A 21547-nucleotide genomic window follows, 5' to 3' on the forward strand; every position below is an offset into this window, starting at 1 on the left:
ACAGTCTCTGACTATCAACCTGTCAGAGCCTTCTTAATCTATGCAAATGTATTATCAATCTCACATAGTAATGTATGCCAATACTACTTCATACGCATAGCACGATCTAATGACTATTACAAAATAATCTTTTATTTCTACAAAAAAGTGACTCAATGTACCTTCTAAGTTCTAAATATACACATGGCCCCAAGGATACATTAAGTGGAGTTTTGACTTCTAGTAGCTAACTAGCAATCTGGTCACAAGCTTCATCTTCCACGTTCAATTTTTCTTTCATCCCAACAGCCAAGTCTGATGCCCATTTCCTCTGATGGCTTCCACGGGCACAAATCAAACAAGCCAACTCTAGCAATTTTCTTGCATCTTTTATGCAAGCTATTTTATCATATTATATGCAGTCAATAGAGCTATACATTCCCCTTGCATTTATTATACAATGGCAGAATGTGAGAGGCATCTTTATATGGAAATATTTCAGCAGCATGGATGGATTCAAAATTTGGACCCTTAATTTTTCAGGACACTGGATTATCAGTAGTGACAATAGAAGGAATATTTTCTTGGGAATATGTCATACTATTCAAACAGGATGGTTTTGCTGCACCATAGTAAAAGTAAGCCATGACTTTTGACCATTCTTCTGCACTGCGAATGACTGAGAGACCACCAAATGGAAGTTAAGTAAAGTCAGAAGGAAAGGGACTAAGAAATGGAATATATATACATATATATATATATATATTTTTTTTTTGGGGGCGGGGGGGGGGGGGGGGGGAAGATAGACCAATCGCAGAATAAAATCTTGCCAGCTTTAGTAAAGATAATTTCTGGGAATACAGATACTTGAAGTGCAGCAACCAGTTCAGTCTCAACAACAGCATCAATTGCAACACTTTTTCACATGATATGCAGAAGGATGTGAAACAAAACAAAAAATTATCTCATGTTAAAGTAGCAGGAACCAAAGGCAATCTCTAATTCATCCCGAATTTTTTCATTCTCCTTTGGCCTAAAAATAAAAAATAAAATAAAAAACTTGTACTTTTATTTGATTGCTAATATATGCAGCACTACAACTTCATAAATATAATATTAAATGAGACCTAGCAGGATGAATAAATTAAATTAACTTAAAGTACTTTAGCCACATTCTGAGGTTATTTGAACAAAAAGGTTGAAAGTTTGAGAAAGCCCCCATCAGAGGCCCATTCCCAAAGATAAAAAGGAAAATGGTCCTGCTATTGAGTGTCTTGAAAACACTGACTAAAGAACTGATAAGTAGAAGGATTATATTAGAAATCACAGTGGGGATATATTGGACAACTTTCCTTCAAGCTACTTAAGAATACTCAAGCAACTGTGTACTTATGTAAAGATTACATGATATAGAAAATTTATAAGAGAGATTAAATGTAGAAGTAGAACAAACCTTTTATATCGATTGTGCACAAGAATAATCAAGGAGCTTATGTCTTTGAATACAGTCTCCTCCCATTCCGCAGTCTTGATGTCTTTGATAGGACGAATATAATTATCGCCCTGCCACACTATCAGTCAGGATCATACTCCTCCATGCAACAAGAGGGTAATGCTCTGGAAGCTTCTGCAGTTTTTTCTTCTTTTCCAGAGTCATAAGGTAAGGGTCATTTATATCAAACCGAGGTGGTGCCATCAGATTTGAGTATTCTTATTGATCTGCTGCTATCACCATCCTGTTTAAGGGAAATAGAAGAGTGTTGTCGAACTGTATCAGAAAGAATTCTAAACTTAGGCCTTAATTGAATAAATTTCTCTATAAGCACTTTATAAGAGAGAGAAGAAGGAAAGGGAAAATGAATTGACCTTCTGTCCTTCTCTCATAAGTTAACTATTATAGAAAATCTATCTACTAACTTGTTCAAAAGCTAAGGACTAAGGTACATAGGTTGATATTAGCTTATGGGAGAAGTCTTGCTATTTTGTTCTCCTATTAGTGGTTGTAAGAAAGTTGATATACTTGCCAGCTTTAAGGGAAGACACCATGGATTAGAGATGCTGGGTGAAATGATAGACAACATGGAATGTGGCAGCGCCATTTCTTCCTTCAAAAGAATGGAGAATGTTATAAAATATGATTATGAGGTAAGTTAAGCAATTTAAAAAATAGTAATTTTGGGGTTGTGAAAAACAAGGCCCAAGTTTCTTTCCCAGTGGAATTTCCGGGCCCATGTCGGTGCTTTTTAATATAACTCAATACTAAAAATAAAATAAAAAAGATCAAAACAAAAATTGAGAGAACGGAAAAAATAAGAGAAAAACCAAAACGCAACGATTTTTTTTCTCCGAAATTCTTACCAATTCGAGGTAGGTAGCAGCTGCAGCGTGTTCCAAATTCATACTCTATCCTTTCGTTGTTTAGTTTTGTTGGTGTTTATCTACTGAGGATGCGATTTTCTTGAGGCTTATAAAGTCGTGATTGAAACGGGCAAAAATTGGGGTTTCGGAATGAAATGACCAAAAGAATTTTTGGAATTTTAAATGCTTTGATTTGATTATGTTTTTACAGTATATGAATGTTGGTTGGTTTAATTGCGCATGCAGATTAAGGGGGAAAAGCCATGGAAGAGATGTCGGGTTTAGCAACAGCAATAAACTCTTCCAACATAGGATTTCAGGTACTATTTACTATGATTTTATTTTATTGTCTTATCAATCCTTTTCTTCTGGTTTTCATTCATGTAAATATAATTTGGGATGCTGTTTTCTGCAGCTATTGAAGAAGCATGGGTGGAAAGAAGGGACTGGTCTTGGAGTCTCTGAGCAGGTTTTCTTTTTTACTCCCTCTTTTTTCTCCTCCACTGAATGACGTATCTGCACTCAAAAACATTTTTTTAAATAGACCATTTTCATAGTCAAGGTAAAAAATGACATACTTTGTGTTAAAGAATAAACCTTAAAGTATGGAATATCCATCAATTTAATCTCTAATTTGATATATTGAACTAACGTTCAGGGACCGAGTTGAAGGGTTTTTTTTCTTCAGTTTTTGGGATACTTAGCAAAGTTAGCACGATTTCTAATACCTGGGCGATTACTTTTATATATTCTTTTACTTTAGGGATCATTAGAGAGAGAGTAATACTTCAAGAATGAAATTGAGGATCTTATTTGGGCATTAAACGATCTTAATTGGAAAGTTATGCTTGGTGGACAATTCTTTACTTAACACCTCATCACACTTTCATTGTTATGTTAGAGATTGTGACTTGTGAGGTTTATTTGCTTTACATTTTAAATTACTATGTTATACTTAAAACAGGATTCAAGATATAATAAATGATGGAATACTTGAGCATAATTGATGTTAGGATCAATTTAGGCTTGTTTTCTCATCCCAATTCCCAAAATAACTGTTAACCTCCTCTTTCAGTGCTACTCTCATCTGCATAATTGTAGTTTATTTTGATTTTGATTATAAAGTATGGGTATTTCGATCTTGTAATAATTCTGATGAATAAATTTGTTTTGGAAACAGGGTAGGTTAGAACCTGTGGAGACTCATGTAAAGAATAATAAACGAGGTTTGGGAGCAGATAAAGCGAAGAAAAAGGTTGTCAAAGCAAAACCTGATCAAAGCGATTCCTCTAAAGGGAACAATCAGCAGGTAATATTTTCTTTTGGATTTACTCTATTTCTTTGTTTCCATCGATGTAAAAATCAAATCATCTAAACAACTTTACAATGGTAGAAAGGACTTTGGCTTAAAGACATATCTAGAAGCATAACATAACCATGCAAATTGGTACCTTTTTTTCCTGTTTTGGAGTTGGAAGGTTATGATGGTCAGCGAAGGTTTTCTTATTTAAGGAATGCTGTTTGCCAAGTTTAATTGGTTGAAATAGATTGATTCTTCAAGTTCCTTGTTTTATTTTATTTTTTGAAAATTTGTTGGGGGAGTTTAAGAAAAAAACATGAAGGAATGCTAATGAAATGAGATTTATTCGAACAGGGTGGCAAGATTCGTGTAATACAGTGTAGAGAGTTGAGTCAGTGAAGCAAGATCATTTTGAACAGTTTTTTTTTGCTTTTTTTTTTTTTTTTTACCTTTTTGACATCAATACAAGTTACTGTGGAATCTTTACATTTTTATGTAACTCACCATTCTCTCTCCTTTTTTTTTTTACTGTAAATGATTTGCTGCTTATCATTAACTTCAAATAATTTCAGGATCATTTACCTCAAAAGAAAAGCAAAACACTTTCTAAACGGATGAGAAAGATGCAGGAATTTGAAAAGAAGATGCGAGAGAAGGAATTTGAGCGTGCTTTCTTCAGAGAGTTCTGGCCAGAAAATGTGTAAACGAGAATCAAATGATCCATATTGTGTCAGCATTTCCTCTTGCATTACTTTCGTAGTACTGGTGATGATTTCAGAAATTGTGCAAGGTGGATCTTCAGGGATATAGGAAATTGTGAAAGGCGTTTTGCAAACAGAAGGAATTCGAACACCTTTATGTGCAAATTTTCTTCACCTACTATTTCGTTTAGTGGGGGAAAACCTCGTTAACCTGGGTTCCCTAAACAATATATTATTTTTGGGCACCTTGGTAGAAATACTGTAGCTCTGCCGTACACATGTAAAGCCATGAACATTTTTTTAAGGAAGTGTCCAATTTGTTCCTGAAAAAAGCACTCAAGCTTATTTGATTCTTAAAGAAATAAAAATCACCAAATAATTTTTCAAGATTATAAATATGAAATACTTAAATCCGTCAGTTATTTTCTTTGTAATTTTAGTATAACATCAGTTCTTAAAAAATGGGTGTTAAATTATTCTCTTAAAAAAAGCATTAACGACCTCAATTGATCCTTGAAAATATTAAAAATTGTACAAGAAAGGTTAAAATGTCTCATTTATATTTTTGAGAAATATTTGTTGTTTTTTCATGAACTAAATGGGATACTTTTTTAGGATCAAATTATGGGTATTTACTCATTTTGTTTTTCATGAAGTAAATGGATGGAGTACCATTTAAGCAGAAATATCCTACTCTTTTCTCAATCTCGAAGCAGCAAAATTAGGTTATCTAGTGTATGGGCAGATCTTCATACGTAGGGTGGGAATAGGATTTCAAATGGAGATGTCAATTTTTTGACATGAGTTGGATTTGGCTGTGAGGTTTCTAGAAGGTACCATCATTCATCCGGAATGACCAAACAAGTGGATTTGGAAGGAGAATGTCTCGGGATTATATACGGCTGGAAACGGGTATAGGCTGCTCCTGTCAGACTAGATTAATGACAATCAGGATGGTGCATTTACAAAGTTGTGGAAGGTCAAGGTCCCCAGTAAAGTCACATTCTTTGCGTGGAGACTAATCAAGGATAAATTACCAACTAAAAGCAATTTGCACAAGAGGAATGTGAAAATACATGATCCTACTTGTCCATTTTGCAAAAATAAAGAGGATGCCGCACATCTCTTCTTTAGCTGCAGCAAAATCATACCGCTCTGGTGGGAATCATTAATGTGGACAAATACTTCAAAATCACTTCCAGCGAATCCTCGCATACACTTCCTCCAGTATGTGGTTGGAAATGGAAATCATACTAGTTCTCAAAATTGACAGTGCTGGTGGATTTCTCTGACATGGAGTATTTGGCAACATAGGAATAAGATTGTTTTTGTAGAGGAAAGGTTTAATGGTACTAAGATCTTGGAGGATGCCATATTCCTATGCTGGACTTGGCTAAAAAATTTGGTTAAAGGTTTTGATATGCCTTTTTATCATTGGTCCAGCAATATGAAAGAGGCCTTCATGGGATGAGGGGGGATATAAATAGGAGTGGGGGTAATAGTGTATTTAGCATACTGTAGGTACTATGGTATCTTAATTCACGTTGCTACATATGTATTAGGACTCCATAGTCTACCTAAAATGGACCCTCTGTAATCATTCAGTACAACTTATGCTGTTATATATATAATACAATTCAACTTTTGCTGATTAAAAAAAAAAAAGCTATTTGGACATGCCTAGAGTGAATTCTATTACATAAAAGATCATATTTACTAAATTTTGAAGAGTCGCTGTATAGTTCAAGGAAATGACATTGAAAATAAGCTTGTTTTGTTGGAATTCTCTTTAATCTTGTCAAAATTCACCGGTCATATTCCCATAACATAACTCATAAGGATTTTCTACACAGTAATTCCTTCTATTACATTAGATTTAGAAATCGGTACATGTTAATATGAAACCGCATGATGCCGTACAAAACTTCCAATCTAACTCGAGTTTAATATAAGGAGGAAGCATAGAAGAGGTAAGAGAATATACAAGTTTGCTGCCAAATACGAAAAGGATTCATACTTGAAGAATAGACAAAAGAAAGAATAACGAATGAATAATGTCAACCTTTGCCGGTATGAAATTATAATTGACTCGCGTAAGGCAATATCATTTTTTTTTCTTGGACTCATTTTTCTTGGATTCATGAACAGGCTTAACGAGCTGGACAGGAGCAGCTGGAATTCTGTCCCACCATTCTCTAATCCTCCTTATCCATCTATCACTGCTCTCTTTCCTATATGGCATCTCCCTTGTGTAAAACTCAACGAATACCACCAAAAATATGTATTTTGGAGGAACAAAAGCAAACACTGCTGCTAGGAATACAAGTAATAGTGCAACCTTCTCTGTAGCCTGCAGGCAAAATGTTAAACTTCAGAAAAACATTATTGAAGAAACTTGAAGTGACAAAATCCAAGGCTCCAACTATGCTTTAGTCATCATTTGGACAATGGCACTCAATAAGATTAAGATTAATAACTCAGAACCCACAAAGTCTTCTCTCTTGATATGTGGATTTCGTATGTTTATATTTTGGGAACTGTTTTCTATTTACATTTACCTTGTAACGTGGACCTATAGGAATAGATTTATGGAGTTTAAGGTGATGAATGACCATGAAGTTTGGGGTGGAAGGAGTTTTGATTTGTTAGCTCCGATGTTGGCACCAGTAATGCAGTAAAAAGCTGTGGCAATGTGTTTGTTATGCTGTTATTTGTGTTTTTGGAATTTGGTGTAGCAGAATACCATATCTCAAGGCAACTTGTGGTTGCCTTTCAATTTTTCAAAGATTGTTTCTTTAGCTTCTCTTTGGTACCCGGCCCACGGATTTTTAAGAAACTTTGCTGTGCAGAGGAATTGTAGTGCTATTTTGTCCTCACGAGCTGTTTAATTTTTCAGTGTTTATTTGCATTTGTTCAAATCAAAGCATTCCTTATCCTCCTACTCAGTGTCTTCCTAGAACTCCATTCCTCTATAAATTTTGTAGAATGAAAAAATTCCAACAGATAATCAAGTGCTTTTCATTTATGTTTAATAACATATCTACTTCATTCACAGTGAATTAATGAAATGCAGCACAAACCTCATTATATTACCCCACTGGTCCCCACAAGTTAATGTATGCATAGTAAAAGATGTTTTTGACCAACAACATGCACAACATTTTATTTTTTCTTTGTAGAAATAGAGCATGACTTGGATACTCACCTGTGGTAATATAGCAAGTAGAAGAGCTCTCAATTTTAGGAGAATAATATTTGCAGCTTGAATAAGCGATTCAAACTGTGTAATGGCCTCTTGTAATGTCAGCAGTTGTTCTACAGCATTTCGATTTGGGGGAGGAGTTACTATAAAGGCTTCTAATGGTCTTCCCTTTCTGAAATGCCTTCGCCAGAGCATGAGAATTGCCATAAACATAAAAATGGATGGCAGAAAGTACTGGATCCACCCCCTGTACATCAGTGTTAATCAACTGCTTTATTCATCCAATCCATGGAAGCCAGTTTTTAAACAATAATATCATTTATTAACAGTCATCAGTGTCTGATCCTGGTGGCAATCATTTTGTTCAATAAAACAAAAGTAACACAGCTTATTAAACCATTAATTCTAGCTTTTAGAATTGACATCCTCAACTTGTTGAAGTACAGATTGACAAAAGTATGAACTATGCAGAATGGTGCCAAAAACATGATGGATCTTTGAATGAAATGAGCTTAGAAACAAAAAAAAAACAAATAGTAAAGACAGGATCGGTGGTGATTTGATGTACACGAGCCTTGACAAAGAGTATCTCAAGCATTGTAGAGAAGGACGTGCAATACATGTCAAACAATATAAAAACTACTTTTTGGTCTTTTGTTTCTTTCCTTTTCTTTTTCTTGAATCTCTTAGACTGTGATCTTGTGTAATTTACAGTTATTTCTCAATAATCAATACATGTTGAAATTCAACACCGAGTACTGATGAACTTGAGTTTTGTCCATTTATATGTGTGGGGAAAATGCTAAGAAACTAAGGAAATCATTTTTGGGCACTTGGGCCTTACACGATATCTTAGGGATTGAGATTATAAGTGTATACTGTACCTCAAGTATTTTTACTTACTACAGTTAGGTGTTGTTAGTTTGTTAACTGTTGTTAGTTGTCAGATAGTCGGTTATGTTTATTAAATTTATACAAAATTGAGACTATAAGTGTATACTGTAGTATAAGAGATCAATTGGTTATGATTATTAAATTTATACAAAATTAGTGGGACAAGAGTAAGAACTAAGAACCAATATAAAAGCCTTTTAAATGTTCAACAACAACAACAACAACAACAACGCCTTATCCCACTAGGTGGGGTCGGCTACATGGATCAACTTCCTCCATAATGTTCTATCAAGTACCATACATGGATCAACGCCTTTTAAATGTTCAAAATTAAAGAAATTCATGTATAAATCAGAATGTGATAGGGTTGAGAATCAAAGACACCTATTAATGTGGAAAGTTTCTCAACAGCATAAAGTTTTGCTAAATGAGAGTGACACCAACATTTATGTGGAAAGCAACCAATTTGAAACAGCAGATATAAAATGAACCAACAGATATTAATGTGGGTCACCTAGATATCTGCTGATTTTACAATAAAACAATTACCTTACAATCATATAACAGGAGAGTAGCAAAAAGGCTGCTGATTTGTAAAAGTCTTTCCATGAGGCCAAAAGCTGTAGTTGGTTAGCAGATACAATGACTGGGAATAGTAGTTCCTACAAGGAGTTAAAAGAATTATCCATACCATATATATTAAAAATATATAGTCCTTTTATTTTTTTCCTCATCCTCTTGGGAAACCTTATAATTCATGTTTGAGAGGCCAAGTCATTCAATGGATATCCTAACCCAGCTTTCAGGTTCAAAATTGAAATGCATTTCAAGTATGAAGCAAAATATTTAGTGAGCAGAAGGAGCATTTGAAATATTATTAGTCACAGCATATTAGAACAATTTATTTTTTTACTTTCCTTTTTAATTAATACTCTTCCCCCATTTACTATAATTTCCATGATCAAAATGAATTAAGATTTAATCTTTCAAGAAAAAAGAGATTATGGAATGTAAATAATAGTGAACCTTCATTACTGCAACATTCGTATCAATTCCTTCAACCTTCACTTGGTCCACGGTTGCCTGCGCAGCTTCCGCTTTTCCAGTGTCCAGAAGGGACTTTTTCACTGCCACTTCCAAGGGATGTATCTCACCAACTCGGATATCACTGACAAAAGTTGCTTCCTCACAAATATCAGTCACCTTTTTTGATTTGTATCCAAGATAGAAAAGTGCCATAACTGCTACCGGAGACACTGCCGGTTGCCTTTTTGTATCTACAGTCGCAGGAATATCATGTTTACCAGAAACAACAGTCAAATTTGTTAAGCTATTTGACATGGTTTGCAAGATTATGTCTCCCCGCGGAAGAGTTTCAGCTAGGTTAAACGAAAGTAAAGTTTTATAGTGGGATGAAAAAAACTGGAAAGCTTCTCTGACTGCACGGTAGCGGAAAATGCCCAGAATAGCCCTGGCAAGCACTTCTGTTTTTTGTACCTCCTTAAGGTAGTATTTCCTGATAAACTTGTGTGCACGCAAGATCTCCAGACTAATGTCCAACCAATAGTCACGACGCAAGTTTGCTTTAAATTCAGGGAATTCAAAATAAACAGGCTCTGCTCTGTCAATACATTTTGAAAAATTCATAAAACTCGAAAGGGAAAGCAAGTGCAATATATATACAAGTCAGATAATATTTGTCAACAGATAACATACACAGAAGTTGACTTATACATCACAGCTTTATCAAAAAGGCGAGCACCGAGGGGTCCAGTTAGATCAGGCTTTATGACCTGTTTCATGTCTGTGCCCAGATCATATCGAACAGCTTTCTCATATACACCAACTCCCAGTGACTCAAAGTACAGAGCATAATTGGTGAGGGTCAACCGCCCTATAAAGGTCAGAAAATTGACATACTACTGAGTAAAGTGGAAAATATGTATGCATCATTAGTCAGCCTCCTGAAAATGGGTTCCTAGGCTGTTTGTTACTACATTGCTCAGGTGATCCACAACACTTTATTTCATTCCACATAATCCAATTTGCTGTATGCATTAACTTAGCTTCTAATTAGGGTCCTAAAAACACTTAACTAAGTTCCTAGACTTCCCTTGAGCAACAAATGCAGGAGATTATTTCATGCATTTTTTATGCAAACAAAATTTCTTTATAACTAACCAGCATAAAGGTTGCCCTTTAATTACAGCAAAGAAGCAACTAAAAAGGAATGTTCAAGAAATAACAAATATTTGAGTGCAGCCCTTGATGACCAATTGGGCTCCCAGTTGCTCAACGATTCCAGAAGGATAGTGTTAAATAGTGAGTACTCCATCTACAACCAAAAGCTTAATGTGATATTTAGCTTGCATGTGCATTTGTAGTGCAGCAAAAGGCTTGGTGAAACAGAAATTTAAGTTATACTCTGTAAATAACAATAAAAATAACAAAAAGAAAAGAACAATTGTGCAGCAGAGCAAATTAATTTCATGACTTTATCCTACCCGAGAAATAGAAAAACGGGAGCTGCTAACCACCTATGCAAGCTATTGGAATCCGGCATCATCCTAGTAGTATCTCAGCCACTCAATGTGCAACTATAATCAACAGGGACAACTAGACCTTTTCAATGTACACAATCTGTTTTGGGCATTAGAATGAACGACTCACCAGGCCATGCAGTGATTCCAATATGTTGAAGAACTGGTTGAGTAGGAATTGTCCCGTCAACATCAAGGACGATCTCTCCTTCTGCAAGCTGAAGATTTCCAGCAGATGTGGCCATTACATTCTTAGAATTCTTGATAACCCTGGCATGCAACTCAGTGTCAGGAAGTACACAAACAACAACAACAACAACAACAACAACAACAGCAACAACAAAAAAATCTTATTCCACCAAGTAAAGTCAGCTACATGAATTACACAACACCATTAAACTCAGTTAAAGACTAAAGTTTCAGCAATATAGGAAGTACAAAAACAATGCAACTATGTAAGTAAGTAACAACGTGGAAGGAAAAGAAACAAGAATCGTACTTGTCAAGGAATCTTAGGTATTTGTCAAAAACAAGAAAATGAAGGCGGTGCGCGGAGGTACTAGTGAGTGCATGGAAGATATTGTGGACAGTTACAACATCGGCAATGGGAATACACACAGGAGCAATCCGCGAGAAAGCCTCTAAACCAACCGTCTTCTTGTCATCGACCTAAATAAAATCCATTGCAATTGCATCATCAACACTAACATTGATTCGAACAGTTATTCAAGTTTAATTGCATAGGATCATGGGATAGGTGGAGGTGGAACCTGAAGAGCCATATTGGTGGAACTCGAATAGAACAAGGAGGCCTCATCCTCGTCCCCTGCGGTTTCCTCTTTACTTGAACTTGAAGTAGGGGTATCCTGCAATGCAATAATGCAGCAAAGAGATACATTACATGATGATGATGAATGAAAGTGGAAAAGATAGAATGGACTGAACTGGGAGGGTGTGGACGCTGGGAGCCTCCCAAGCGAGCATCATGTCGAAGGTTAAACGATGAAAATCCTTGTCGTTTAAGAAATCGGAGATTTGAATGAGTTTGTGAAGCGCTTTGTAGGAACAGAACTCGAGGAGGTGTCTGGCGTAGGTGAGAAGCTCTTTGACGCCCATGGGGAGTTCCGAATCGAAGCAGTGTTGCAATTCCTGTGTCGACATTCCAAGGATCCTATATATATATATATATGTAAATGTAAATGTAAATGAAAGTGAGAAACGGAAATGAAGAAGAAAGTGAGAAATTGACTTGGAACAGCGAGAGACGACGGAGTTGGCGAGAGGAGAGAGCTGAGGGATGGGTTTGGGGGAATTGGCATAGTCATCGGCGGCGTCGGCGTTGGGGGAAGAAGGCTTGCTTCGGAGGAATAGGGATTTCAGCGACTGCTGATGCTTTCCAAGAATGTTCTCCCACATTCCCTCCATTTCGCCAGATTTGCTCAGCCAAATTTATTAATATAGAATTAAAATTAAACTATATTAGTGGGACAAAAAGGATTATAAACACTCACTAGTCCCATTATTTTTCTTGCTTAACAACCATTCAAATTAAAGTACTATAAGATAATTATCCCATTTCATCTACACATTTTACTCTTAAATTACTTCTTAAATTTTAAAATTTTCTTTTAACTTACATTAAATTTCCATTACTTTTATATTATTAGTTTTATTTATTCCATCATTTTTTTATTAACTGTATTTAACTTCTATTTGTACTTGTTATTTTTAAAAAATTAGAAAGGCACCAAGTGTCTCTCTTCCCGTAATAATTAAGAATGATAATAACAAAAGCATTTATATCAATTTTTTGTTCTCTCCCTGTGTAAAGGGAATCACATGCGCTGTTGTAACTTGTGACTACAGTATGCCAAAATTGCCTTCATTTTCACGATATTCTACAAAATCAATAATCCCACTAACGAACAATAACAACCTCAAGGATCTGTGATATAAGCACGAGCCTGAGCTCCCATTAATTTGGTTTTCACCTTAACAAAAAAAGTATAGGTTCTAATTATATGACTAAATCAATTAATGTAGACACATTTTAATATAATTCTGTCTTGTGATTAAAATTAACTCTACTGAATTTTACAACACAGGCTCAAAGACAGACCAGTTTCCTCTAACAAAATAAAATTACAAAAAAACAGAACTATTTCTAATTCTGGGTATGTACATGTACATGTACATGATGAGAAAACAAAAAGGACCTACAAAGTGGGCATGAGAATTGATTGCGTAGTATCCATTGCTCAATGCAATTGAGATGGAACACGTGCCCACACCTTCCCAGCTTGCTCACTGCATCTTCTCCCTCATACTCTACCAAGCAAATGGAACAAATCTCTTCTTTCTCTTCATCACAGTTATGACCCTTCAAATCCTCGAACCTTGCCACAGGCAGGGAAGGAATTTCTGGGAACTCCATCTCCTTGGCCATGCCTTTGGTCTCACAAGAGAACAAAACCATGCTTGCAAGTGCCTTCTTTAGTTGCATCAATGGGATCAAAATGCAAGTGTAGAACACAATGCTCACTACCCACAAACGAGACTGACACACCACAAAGCGGTTCATCCTGCAATTAATCCAATACCTCAAATGAAACCTTCTCTCTCTAATGATTTTGGTGTGTAGATATATGTTCTTATCAATGACAATGATGCTTAACAGAAGGTGTGTGTCCATATATATATATACTAACACTATTTATGTTGACACCGGCCCTCTAAATAAAATAATATATATCCTAAGCCTAGATTCTTGATTTATAAGAATAACTTGTTGTATTAATTCTGACTTTGGAGGCTGCCAATGTGTATAATTACTTGTTTATTACATAGGTTAGCAGCAACTATTCAAGTTTTTTTTTTTTTTTGGTATAGCATAGGTTTGGGGCTGCGCTTATTCTATTAACAATATAAAGTCGTCTCAAGATTAAATAAGTAGTCTCTGTTAAGGAAGTTGCTAACTAAGTTATTTTATTAAGAAAACAATAATAAATCCATATTGGAATGATGAGCCGGCTAAATCTCCGTTTGATTAATGCACACTGGTAGTAATAGATATGCTCTTCCTTAACCTGGAGATTATCCTAATTAATTAAAGTATATAAGTATAAATAGCCGGTGTGGTGCGGTGCTTTTGCTTCACTTACATTTTATAATAATGACCGACCGCGTGTTGTACGCACAACGAGTGCAGCGGTTAGCGGAGGGGTAAAGGAAAACCATCCATCTTTCTTTGTTAGTTTTGGGTTAAGAGTTTGCAAGATTTGGATTATAAAATAACATTTTAAAGCATCTTTACCCGATGTTACTTTGACTTCTTCTTTTTTTAATTTAATTTAAACATACCGATAGTATAACACTTTCATTTAATTAAAGACTGTCAAATTTTTTTTCAGTATTAAAGATTGTCATATACTACCATATGAAAAAATTGTTAGTAACTTATAATTACTATCTTCAAAGACATACTTTTTTTTTAAAAAAAAAAAAAAAACACCTTCAAAGACATATTTAGAGTGATTTTTATTATCACAATTTTCACTATATAGGGCCAAAGAACCCCACATCATATTATTATTTATCACATTTTTCTGTTTCTCTCTTTCTCTTGCTTTTATTTATTTTATCTCCTGTTTTCCTTCTACATGTTTATAGGATCACAAATATTATTATTTGAAAATTTAGATTGACTTTCCTCCCAATATTGAATACCTTATAAAATTATCTCAATTTTTTGGTCTTTGCTTTTGATTCCCATACCACTGTCTGGTTATGTAATTATATTATTTTTGTTCCCTGCATTACTAAATTAGTCCTATAATGCAGTGCTTCCAATAAGTAACATAATGGTTTAGAATAGAATGCCAAAGCTGTCACTCTTTTTTTCTTTTCTTCTTTTAACCAAGTTGTCTTAAAAATTATTTTGGAATCATTCATCTGCCAGGCCCACATGGTGGGTCCTTAGCCTTGCTGAAAATACAGAGTACATGATAAAAACTTTAAGACAACCTCGGATGATTTGTTTAAATATTACCTGCACAGTGGGCGTTTCAAGTATATTAATCTTTATATTATAAATTTGAATTTAAATTATATTAATTTTTTATATAATCACGTTTCTTTCCATTTTATGACACGTCTTGTAATTTTCTAGAGATAAAAGGTTTAATTTGTATAGATGAGATCATAAATTTAAAATCAGCAATATTTAATTATTTATTTGATTAAAGATTATTTTTATTATGCTTAGTTATTCCAACTCTCGTAATTATTATTCAATATTGAGTATAATAAAATATTTATCTAATATAATTAAAATAATATTCTATCAATTAAATAAAATTTGAAGTTTTTTCAAAGTTTAAAAATTTAATACATAATTTTTTTTACCATTAGTGAAACATATATATGAATTATGTATTTACAAATGCCTATATAAAGTACAAGCATTCATTAGTTTTATTAAATTATTTAGACCAATATGTTCACAAAAACACGTGTACCGAACTTGCGATCAAGACAGATTTCACTATGCTGGTTATTTACACATGCTGATTATTATTCGGGCCCTTCACAGTAAGACTGTAAATGAAATGAGAAATTAATTTGCAAATCACTCAAACTCAAGTTATTAAAAGCTTGTGAATACTGTGCGTACATGACGATAAAAAAATGATAATTTTATACAAAGAGAAGAGATATGTTTCAATATTTGGTATTTATAAAATAAAATAAAAAAGAGATATATTTGGTAAATTGCAATTTTATAAATTATTTAATAAATTTAAGTTTAAAACTTTAAATATTTTGTCTCTCAAGTTGAAGACCATAGCAGTCGGTGAATAACTGTGTCCATGGACGATGGTGAAGGCCAGGCTGGGTTCATACTTGGATTTGTGGTTCGAATGTAGACTTGTGAATTTTGTACAAATGTACTTTCATAATTCGTTTGTATAAAAAACATTTATAAAATATAGCATCAATAATTTTATCAAGCAACTGTTATTGAAGCAAGCAAGCATTCACGTTATATTGTTATATTATTTGCTCCAACGGTGCAACTGACTATGATACTGTTTCTACTTAGCTAAAATAGAATAAAAAAACTACGATTGAAGTTGCTCTTGTCACACCTAATTAAGATGGAGTGGCTTCATCTGAAGATTTATTGCCAGAGTATTATTTATTTATTTGAACGAAGAGTATGATGTTTATAAACATAAATAAAAGACGTAATAAAATAATAAAAAAGATAATTATTTTACAAAAATTATACATAAAAGACGTAGTTTTTATAATTTGTTAATTATAAATTATATTCACTAATAAGGTTTAATATAATTAAAAGTTTACGTTATTCCTTAGTATTAATTTGATTCTTTAAACATGTTAACTCTGAAGAGATTTTTTTGGTACATTAACTATGAAGAGATTATATCTATTTTGATAATTTATCCATTTCAAATAAAAAACAGTCTCTTTTTTTATGGAGAATAAAAAAAAAAAATTTAGTACATAATTTACAAATGCATATTTCTATTTGTTGACATGTTACCAAAAGTCAAAGCAGATTGTTTTGTTCGGAATAGAAAATGACGTCTGGATACCAGTTAGGGTCAATGGGAATGGGACAGAACTCAGAAGGGTCGAAATAATCGACATATTAGAAAATTAATGGTAAGAAATAGGAATTTGGACAGGCTGTCTCCTCTTCAATGATAGAAACACCTTAAATCTATTCATAACAGAATAAAAATTAAATGTTTTTTTTTTCTCAAAGTAAACAAGTAAAATTACATTTTATAATAAGTAATAATATATTTTACAAAATTAAAAACCACTCTACATTTCAATTAATTGGCACAATGTTATTCTTGCTTAATCATGGAGTGTTTAGTAATCTCAAAAGTTCAAATTCTAAATTTACAACTTTAATCAATTTTATGGATGATTCCTTTGACAATCTTAAGTTAGATCTTCACTTCCAATAACATTTAACACCCGGTCCATTCATACGAATATTTTTGTGAAAAATATCGTGGTAAAAAAACATTATATTTATTAAGCATAAAAATATTATTGAAAAAGTTAGTTAGGAGGAAAAGTGCTTGTGAAACAATTGGCAGAAGTAGCCCAATCCCAGAGTTTCACGTGTTAAGGTATATATAGATTATTCCAATTGGCAACCCCACTGAAATGAGCATAGACTCAATAATGATTCTTTACGAGAAGATAAGGATGCCAACAGGAAGAAGTAATGAGATTTAGCATTTCACAATTTGGTGTGACATAACTCTAGAAAAACAATAAATATATAAATAAATAAAGCTCACATGTTGTGTTAGTAAATTTATGTAAAATCACTTTATCATTATTATAATTCTAGAAAAAGAAAAAAAGAAGGAAGAAGAAGAAAATGAAAGGAGAGTAGATTAGGAGCGACCACACCTTTGTCACGGCCATGCTTGCTGTTAGCACGCTTTCTGTCTCGAACAACTTTTATCGAACACATTCCACGCAGTTTCTTTTCTAACCAAAAGTTAAATTAAAAGTAACACACACACAAATCTCTCTCTCTCTCTCTCTCTCTCTCTCTCTCTCTCCCGTGACTCCTTCCTCCTTCTTCGCCATAATAATAAACAAAATGAAAATCAAAACAAGGAAATAGTGCGTTCGAACTTCGAAGCTTAGTAATTGAAGCATGAGATCACCCCAGCCTCTTCGCAACGGCGGCGATAACAGTTGTTCGCCGTCGCATAACCCCCGTTTCCACTCCACGGTGGCGGAACACAAACTACGGCGTTTCAACTTGCTTATTCTCGTGTTCCGCCTCAGCTCCTTCTCCTTCTCCCTCGCCTCCTCCGTTTTCATGCTCACCAACACTCGTGGCTCCTATTCTCCTCACTGGTACCACTACGATACCTTCAGGTACTCTTACTAGTTACTATTTCAGACCTAATTTATGAATTCGTGTTGAAATTAGAAAGTAAGTCAGCGAAATCGGTTCAGATTCTTTCTGGCGGCTAATGCGATAGTGGCGGTGTACTCTGTGTTCGAAATGGGCGCGTCGGTGTGGGAAATTTCACGAGGCGTAACACTGTTTCCCGAAGTGTTGCAAATATGGTTCGACTTCGGGCATGACCAGGTCAGAAACTAAGAATTGATGAGTAATAATTGTTTGATGAGTGGCTGATGTGTGTGAGGGTGGTGGTGCAGGTATTCGCGTACCTGCTGTTGTCGGCGAGCGCGGCGGGGACGTCGATGGCGAGGACGCTGAAGGAGATGGAGACGTGTAGGGCGAGCAATGCGTTCTGCGTGCAAACGGACATAGCCATAGCTTTGGGATACGCGGCGTTTCTGTTCCTAGGCTTCACCTCGCTCCTAACGGGCTTCCGCGTCGTCTCTTTCATAATCAACGGTTCCCGTTTTCATCTCTGAGGTTTCGCGTGGGAACGACACACACACAAACGAATGTTTTGGGTGGGGTCGGGCTTTTCCTTTTTTCACTGTACTCCAAACACCTCTCGCTCAAATCAAAATTATTTGTCTAAACCTAATTAGAACGGAGTATCTACAAAGCTGCTAACTCCCCTATTATGTGGTCAACAGATAAGATCTTGTTTGCATTTTTATTCAATTTTAAGAAATCCTAATAAGATTTTGATTATGACTTATTTTAAATAGGTTAATTTTTTTAACCACCTAAATAGCATTATTGAATTTTATGATATTTTTACAAGTTTGATTATGAAACTCGTCGTATATTGCTAGTTGAGTTACATTTGTCGGCTAAATAGATTAATTTTAAGCATTAACGCGAACACAAATTTGGTTATTTTATATTTATACAGTATAAAATGTTAAATTTTGTTTAAAAATTTGAGTAAATGACTTTCATTAGTGTTGGTATAAAGTGAGATAGAAAATTACAAAACTATAGAAAAGTTATGTAGCATTTGAATCCAAGTTATACAAATTACAAGAAAAGAAAATTAACTAAGTATCTTTGGGCCGCATAATTTTAATCAGAGGAATTAATTTTTTAAGAATAATTAATATTTATATTGTGAGCAGTGTAAAATATTTTGCAGTATACATTATTATTTATTCATAAATTTATTGAGTTTAATTATAATTATTTAAAAATCATACAGAAAATAATTTCTGATTGATTAACCCTATAATAACTCCCATACTAACTCTATGTTATAAATTAGAGACTAAAATTTATTCCTTCAAGCGTATCTTATGATCAGACATGTTTTTCGGTTAAAACAAGTAAACTAAAACAACTAAAGATTTTGATTACAACATCCTAAAAAACAAATAAACTTGACCATATACATTTCTTCTGTAGGTCATTTCATCCACATTTGTTTTCCATTTGACTAAAGAACTGTACAAATTTAGTCTGTGATATTTCCATATTTTATTTTCCATGATTATTAAAGACTTTTGAGATATTATTTAGTCTGTTATAGATTTTAAAAAAAAGTTACTCGTTAATTTTGTATAAATGACTTTTATCTTTCATTTCATTTTTATTAGATCTTTTATTGAGTTTTATTTTATGCTCATGCGACAATTAAAAAAAAAAAAAACAAATATGCTCATGCGGTTAAAACAAAACAAGGGATATTTCATATTCAAGGAAATATTTAACAACAGTCGGATTTCAATTTAAAAAACATCAGCCGTTCATATCAAACTTAGGAAGCCTGTACAAATTTCGAATTCAATTTGTGAATGGTATCTCTGAATGTGCTTTTGAGTGAATTGACATTTTTGCCCTTAATTAAAAAAATGTTTTGTATTTTTTAATTCATCCTCACCAACACCAGTATGCTCATCACTCACCGTTAAACACCAGACACAAAAAATACACAAACAAAGAAGGATGAAATAACAAGTTTGTAGAGATTAACAATTTTCTTAGTTTTTATTTAATTTCATCAATTTATCCCCACCAACACCACGGCATTCACCCAAGTTTTTATTTATTTTCAATCTCATTTCAAATTCTAAATCTCAATTCATTCCAAATATTAAACCAACAAAATAAATACAACAAATTAAAAAAAAAGGAAAAAAAAGAACATCAAGCGTTGCAGTTGATGAAGATTTGGGTCATAGAGAGGAGGAAGGATCACTCAGTGCCAATGAGCTCCTCATTGACCGCCTTTTCTCCCTTTCCTTCGTCTATCTCTCCTTTCTTGTTGACGTCTCGTTGGCACCAGTCAACCAGGGATTTGCACCAAAGGCAACTCCAGTTATGTGGCCTTGAACGGAAAGTCAAGTTGAGCCTTTCACGAATCAAGAAACACAGAACACACTATCTCATTATTTTTGCCCCTTTCACATGTCGATGCAATGAGGCTAGAACTCTGTTTGGGTCGGATTAGGATGCGGATGAGGTGGAGGAAGGGACAGTAGTGGCAGATGGTAGGCGTGTTCATCAGGCTTGTTTCATCCAGATTCGAGCCCAAAAGGCTCAAACCATTAGCTTGCAATACAGGTCCGTTTCTGCCCTAATGGACTGTCAGCTTGAGCGGATATGGCAAGTTTGAGCCGTTCAGTAAAAGTAGAGATCTTTTAAGTAACAAGTAGAAGAAGTAGAAAGAAGGAAATGGAGTAGCTCAATCATATTTAAAGACATCCTCTATGGTTTGGATCTAACGCTAGTAGTGATCGTCTCGTGTTTTCATGGATGAGTTGTGGCTACAGGAGAAAATCACCCATGAAGACATGCTTCGTTATTCTGAAACCGCATAGCTTCGTGTTAATGAAAATAACAAACTAAATAAGCTAATACAACACAACAGACGAAAAAACATATCCTCCTCCGGTGCCTCTTTTTGTGTCAACAACAGTTCCATCCTTCAATGTAAAAGTAAGACTTCCTTTTCAAATATATTATTAGTTTATAAAACATGGGAGTTGCATTGCATCGATTGGTATTATAATAGTACAAAAATGGAGACATGAGGGGACGGGACTGCTACAACTCACTTTCTGAAATTCTGACGTTCACTTGAACTTTTTAATATTTTATTACAGGCGGGTTTGGTTTTCGACGGAAACAAATGTCCAAACCGAGCCCGCCCAATGTAACCCGATCAACCGACCGAACTCACCCGATTGTTATTTTGCTCAGCCATAGCGGATGGTGTGTTTTAGCAAAGGGAAGTCAAGGCGACAGATTTGAAAAGATGAAAGAGCAAGATCTATAAAAATAAACAGAAAAGAAGTCATCATAATCGGGAATTGGATCTGTACAAAACCCTAAAGAAGGAGGAAGAGAATTACAGATTAAAAACAAATTAAAACTTTTAATAAAAAGAGTTTCCTGCAATTGGGGTATTATAGATATTTTATTGTTTTCAATTGACCTGTTCAAAGGCTAAATTGTGTCTACTTGTGGACAACCTATTCAATTTGTCCACCCTAGAATCGTCCATGATGGATACCAAACAAATACAATTAGGGGGGAAAAGACATCGTATCTTACAATTAATTGTCAACATAGCATAGTTACAATCACTATACCGAACAAATTATT

General features: G+C 34.3%; 3 protein-coding genes across 3 annotated transcripts; 2 read left to right on the forward strand and 1 right to left on the reverse strand.

Annotated features, from left to right (window-relative positions):
- Positions 1–2222: 2222 nt before the first annotated feature.
- Positions 2223–4684, forward strand: LOC114369923 (G patch domain and ankyrin repeat-containing protein 1 homolog). Its single transcript, XM_028327204.1, has 5 exons — positions 2223–2346; positions 2584–2657; positions 2753–2806; positions 3518–3646; positions 4210–4684. Exons 2-5 carry the CDS (start codon positions 2601–2603, stop codon positions 4339–4341), a joined length of 372 nt encoding a protein of 123 aa, XP_028183005.1. The 5' UTR covers positions 2223–2346; positions 2584–2600; the 3' UTR covers positions 4342–4684.
- A 1449-nt stretch (positions 4685–6133) lies between these two features.
- Positions 6134–12432, reverse strand: LOC114369318. The gene is made up of 10 exons (XM_028326529.1): positions 12224–12432; positions 11920–12145; positions 11745–11840; positions 11474–11643; positions 11105–11244; positions 10151–10328; positions 9461–10055; positions 8984–9096; positions 7544–7787; positions 6134–6688 (listed from the first exon to the last, which is right to left on the reverse strand). The coding sequence occupies exons 1-10, from the start codon at positions 12397–12399 to the stop codon at positions 6443–6445; spliced, it is 2184 nt and encodes a 727-aa protein (XP_028182330.1). The 5' UTR covers positions 12400–12432; the 3' UTR covers positions 6134–6442.
- Positions 12433–17408: 4976 nt separating this feature from the next.
- Positions 17409–18669, forward strand: LOC114371148 (CASP-like protein 4C1). The gene is made up of 3 exons (XM_028328579.1): positions 17409–17916; positions 17998–18133; positions 18205–18669. Exons 1-3 carry the CDS (start codon positions 17690–17692, stop codon positions 18424–18426), a joined length of 585 nt encoding a protein of 194 aa, XP_028184380.1. The 5' UTR covers positions 17409–17689; the 3' UTR covers positions 18427–18669.
- Positions 18670–21547: the final 2878 nt, after the last annotated feature.

This window comes from Glycine soja, chromosome 10, assembly GCF_004193775.1.
Source record: "Glycine soja cultivar W05 chromosome 10, ASM419377v2, whole genome shotgun sequence".
NCBI classification, from domain to species: domain Eukaryota; kingdom Viridiplantae; phylum Streptophyta; class Magnoliopsida; order Fabales; family Fabaceae; genus Glycine; species Glycine soja.

Excerpts from the sequence above, each read along its gene's own strand:
- LOC114369318 (XM_028326529.1), bottom strand. The coding sequence starts at position 12,399 with ATGGAGGGAATGTGGGAGAACATTCTTGGAAAGCATCAGCAGTCGCTG. Across the intron at positions 12,146-12,223 it reads GTCGTCTCTCGCTGTTCCAA|GATCCTTGGAATGTCGACAC; the intron begins GTCAATTTCTCA and ends ATATATATATAG. Across the intron at positions 9,097-9,460 it reads CGAATGTTGCAGTAATGAAG|GAACTACTATTCCCAGTCAT; the intron begins GTTCACTATTAT and ends AACTCCTTGTAG.
- LOC114369923 (XM_028327204.1), top strand. The coding sequence starts at position 2,601 with ATGGAAGAGATGTCGGGTTTAGCAACAGCAATAAACTCTTCCAACATA. Across the intron at positions 2,658-2,752 it reads CTTCCAACATAGGATTTCAG|CTATTGAAGAAGCATGGGTG; the intron begins GTACTATTTACT and ends TGTTTTCTGCAG. Across the intron at positions 2,807-3,517 it reads GTCTTGGAGTCTCTGAGCAG|GGTAGGTTAGAACCTGTGGA; the intron begins GTTTTCTTTTTT and ends TTTTGGAAACAG.
- LOC114371148 (XM_028328579.1), top strand. The coding sequence starts at position 17,690 with ATGAGATCACCCCAGCCTCTTCGCAACGGCGGCGATAACAGTTGTTCG. Across the intron at positions 17,917-17,997 it reads TACCACTACGATACCTTCAG|ATTCTTTCTGGCGGCTAATG; the intron begins GTACTCTTACTA and ends AAATCGGTTCAG. Across the intron at positions 18,134-18,204 it reads TCGACTTCGGGCATGACCAG|GTATTCGCGTACCTGCTGTT; the intron begins GTCAGAAACTAA and ends GTGGTGGTGCAG.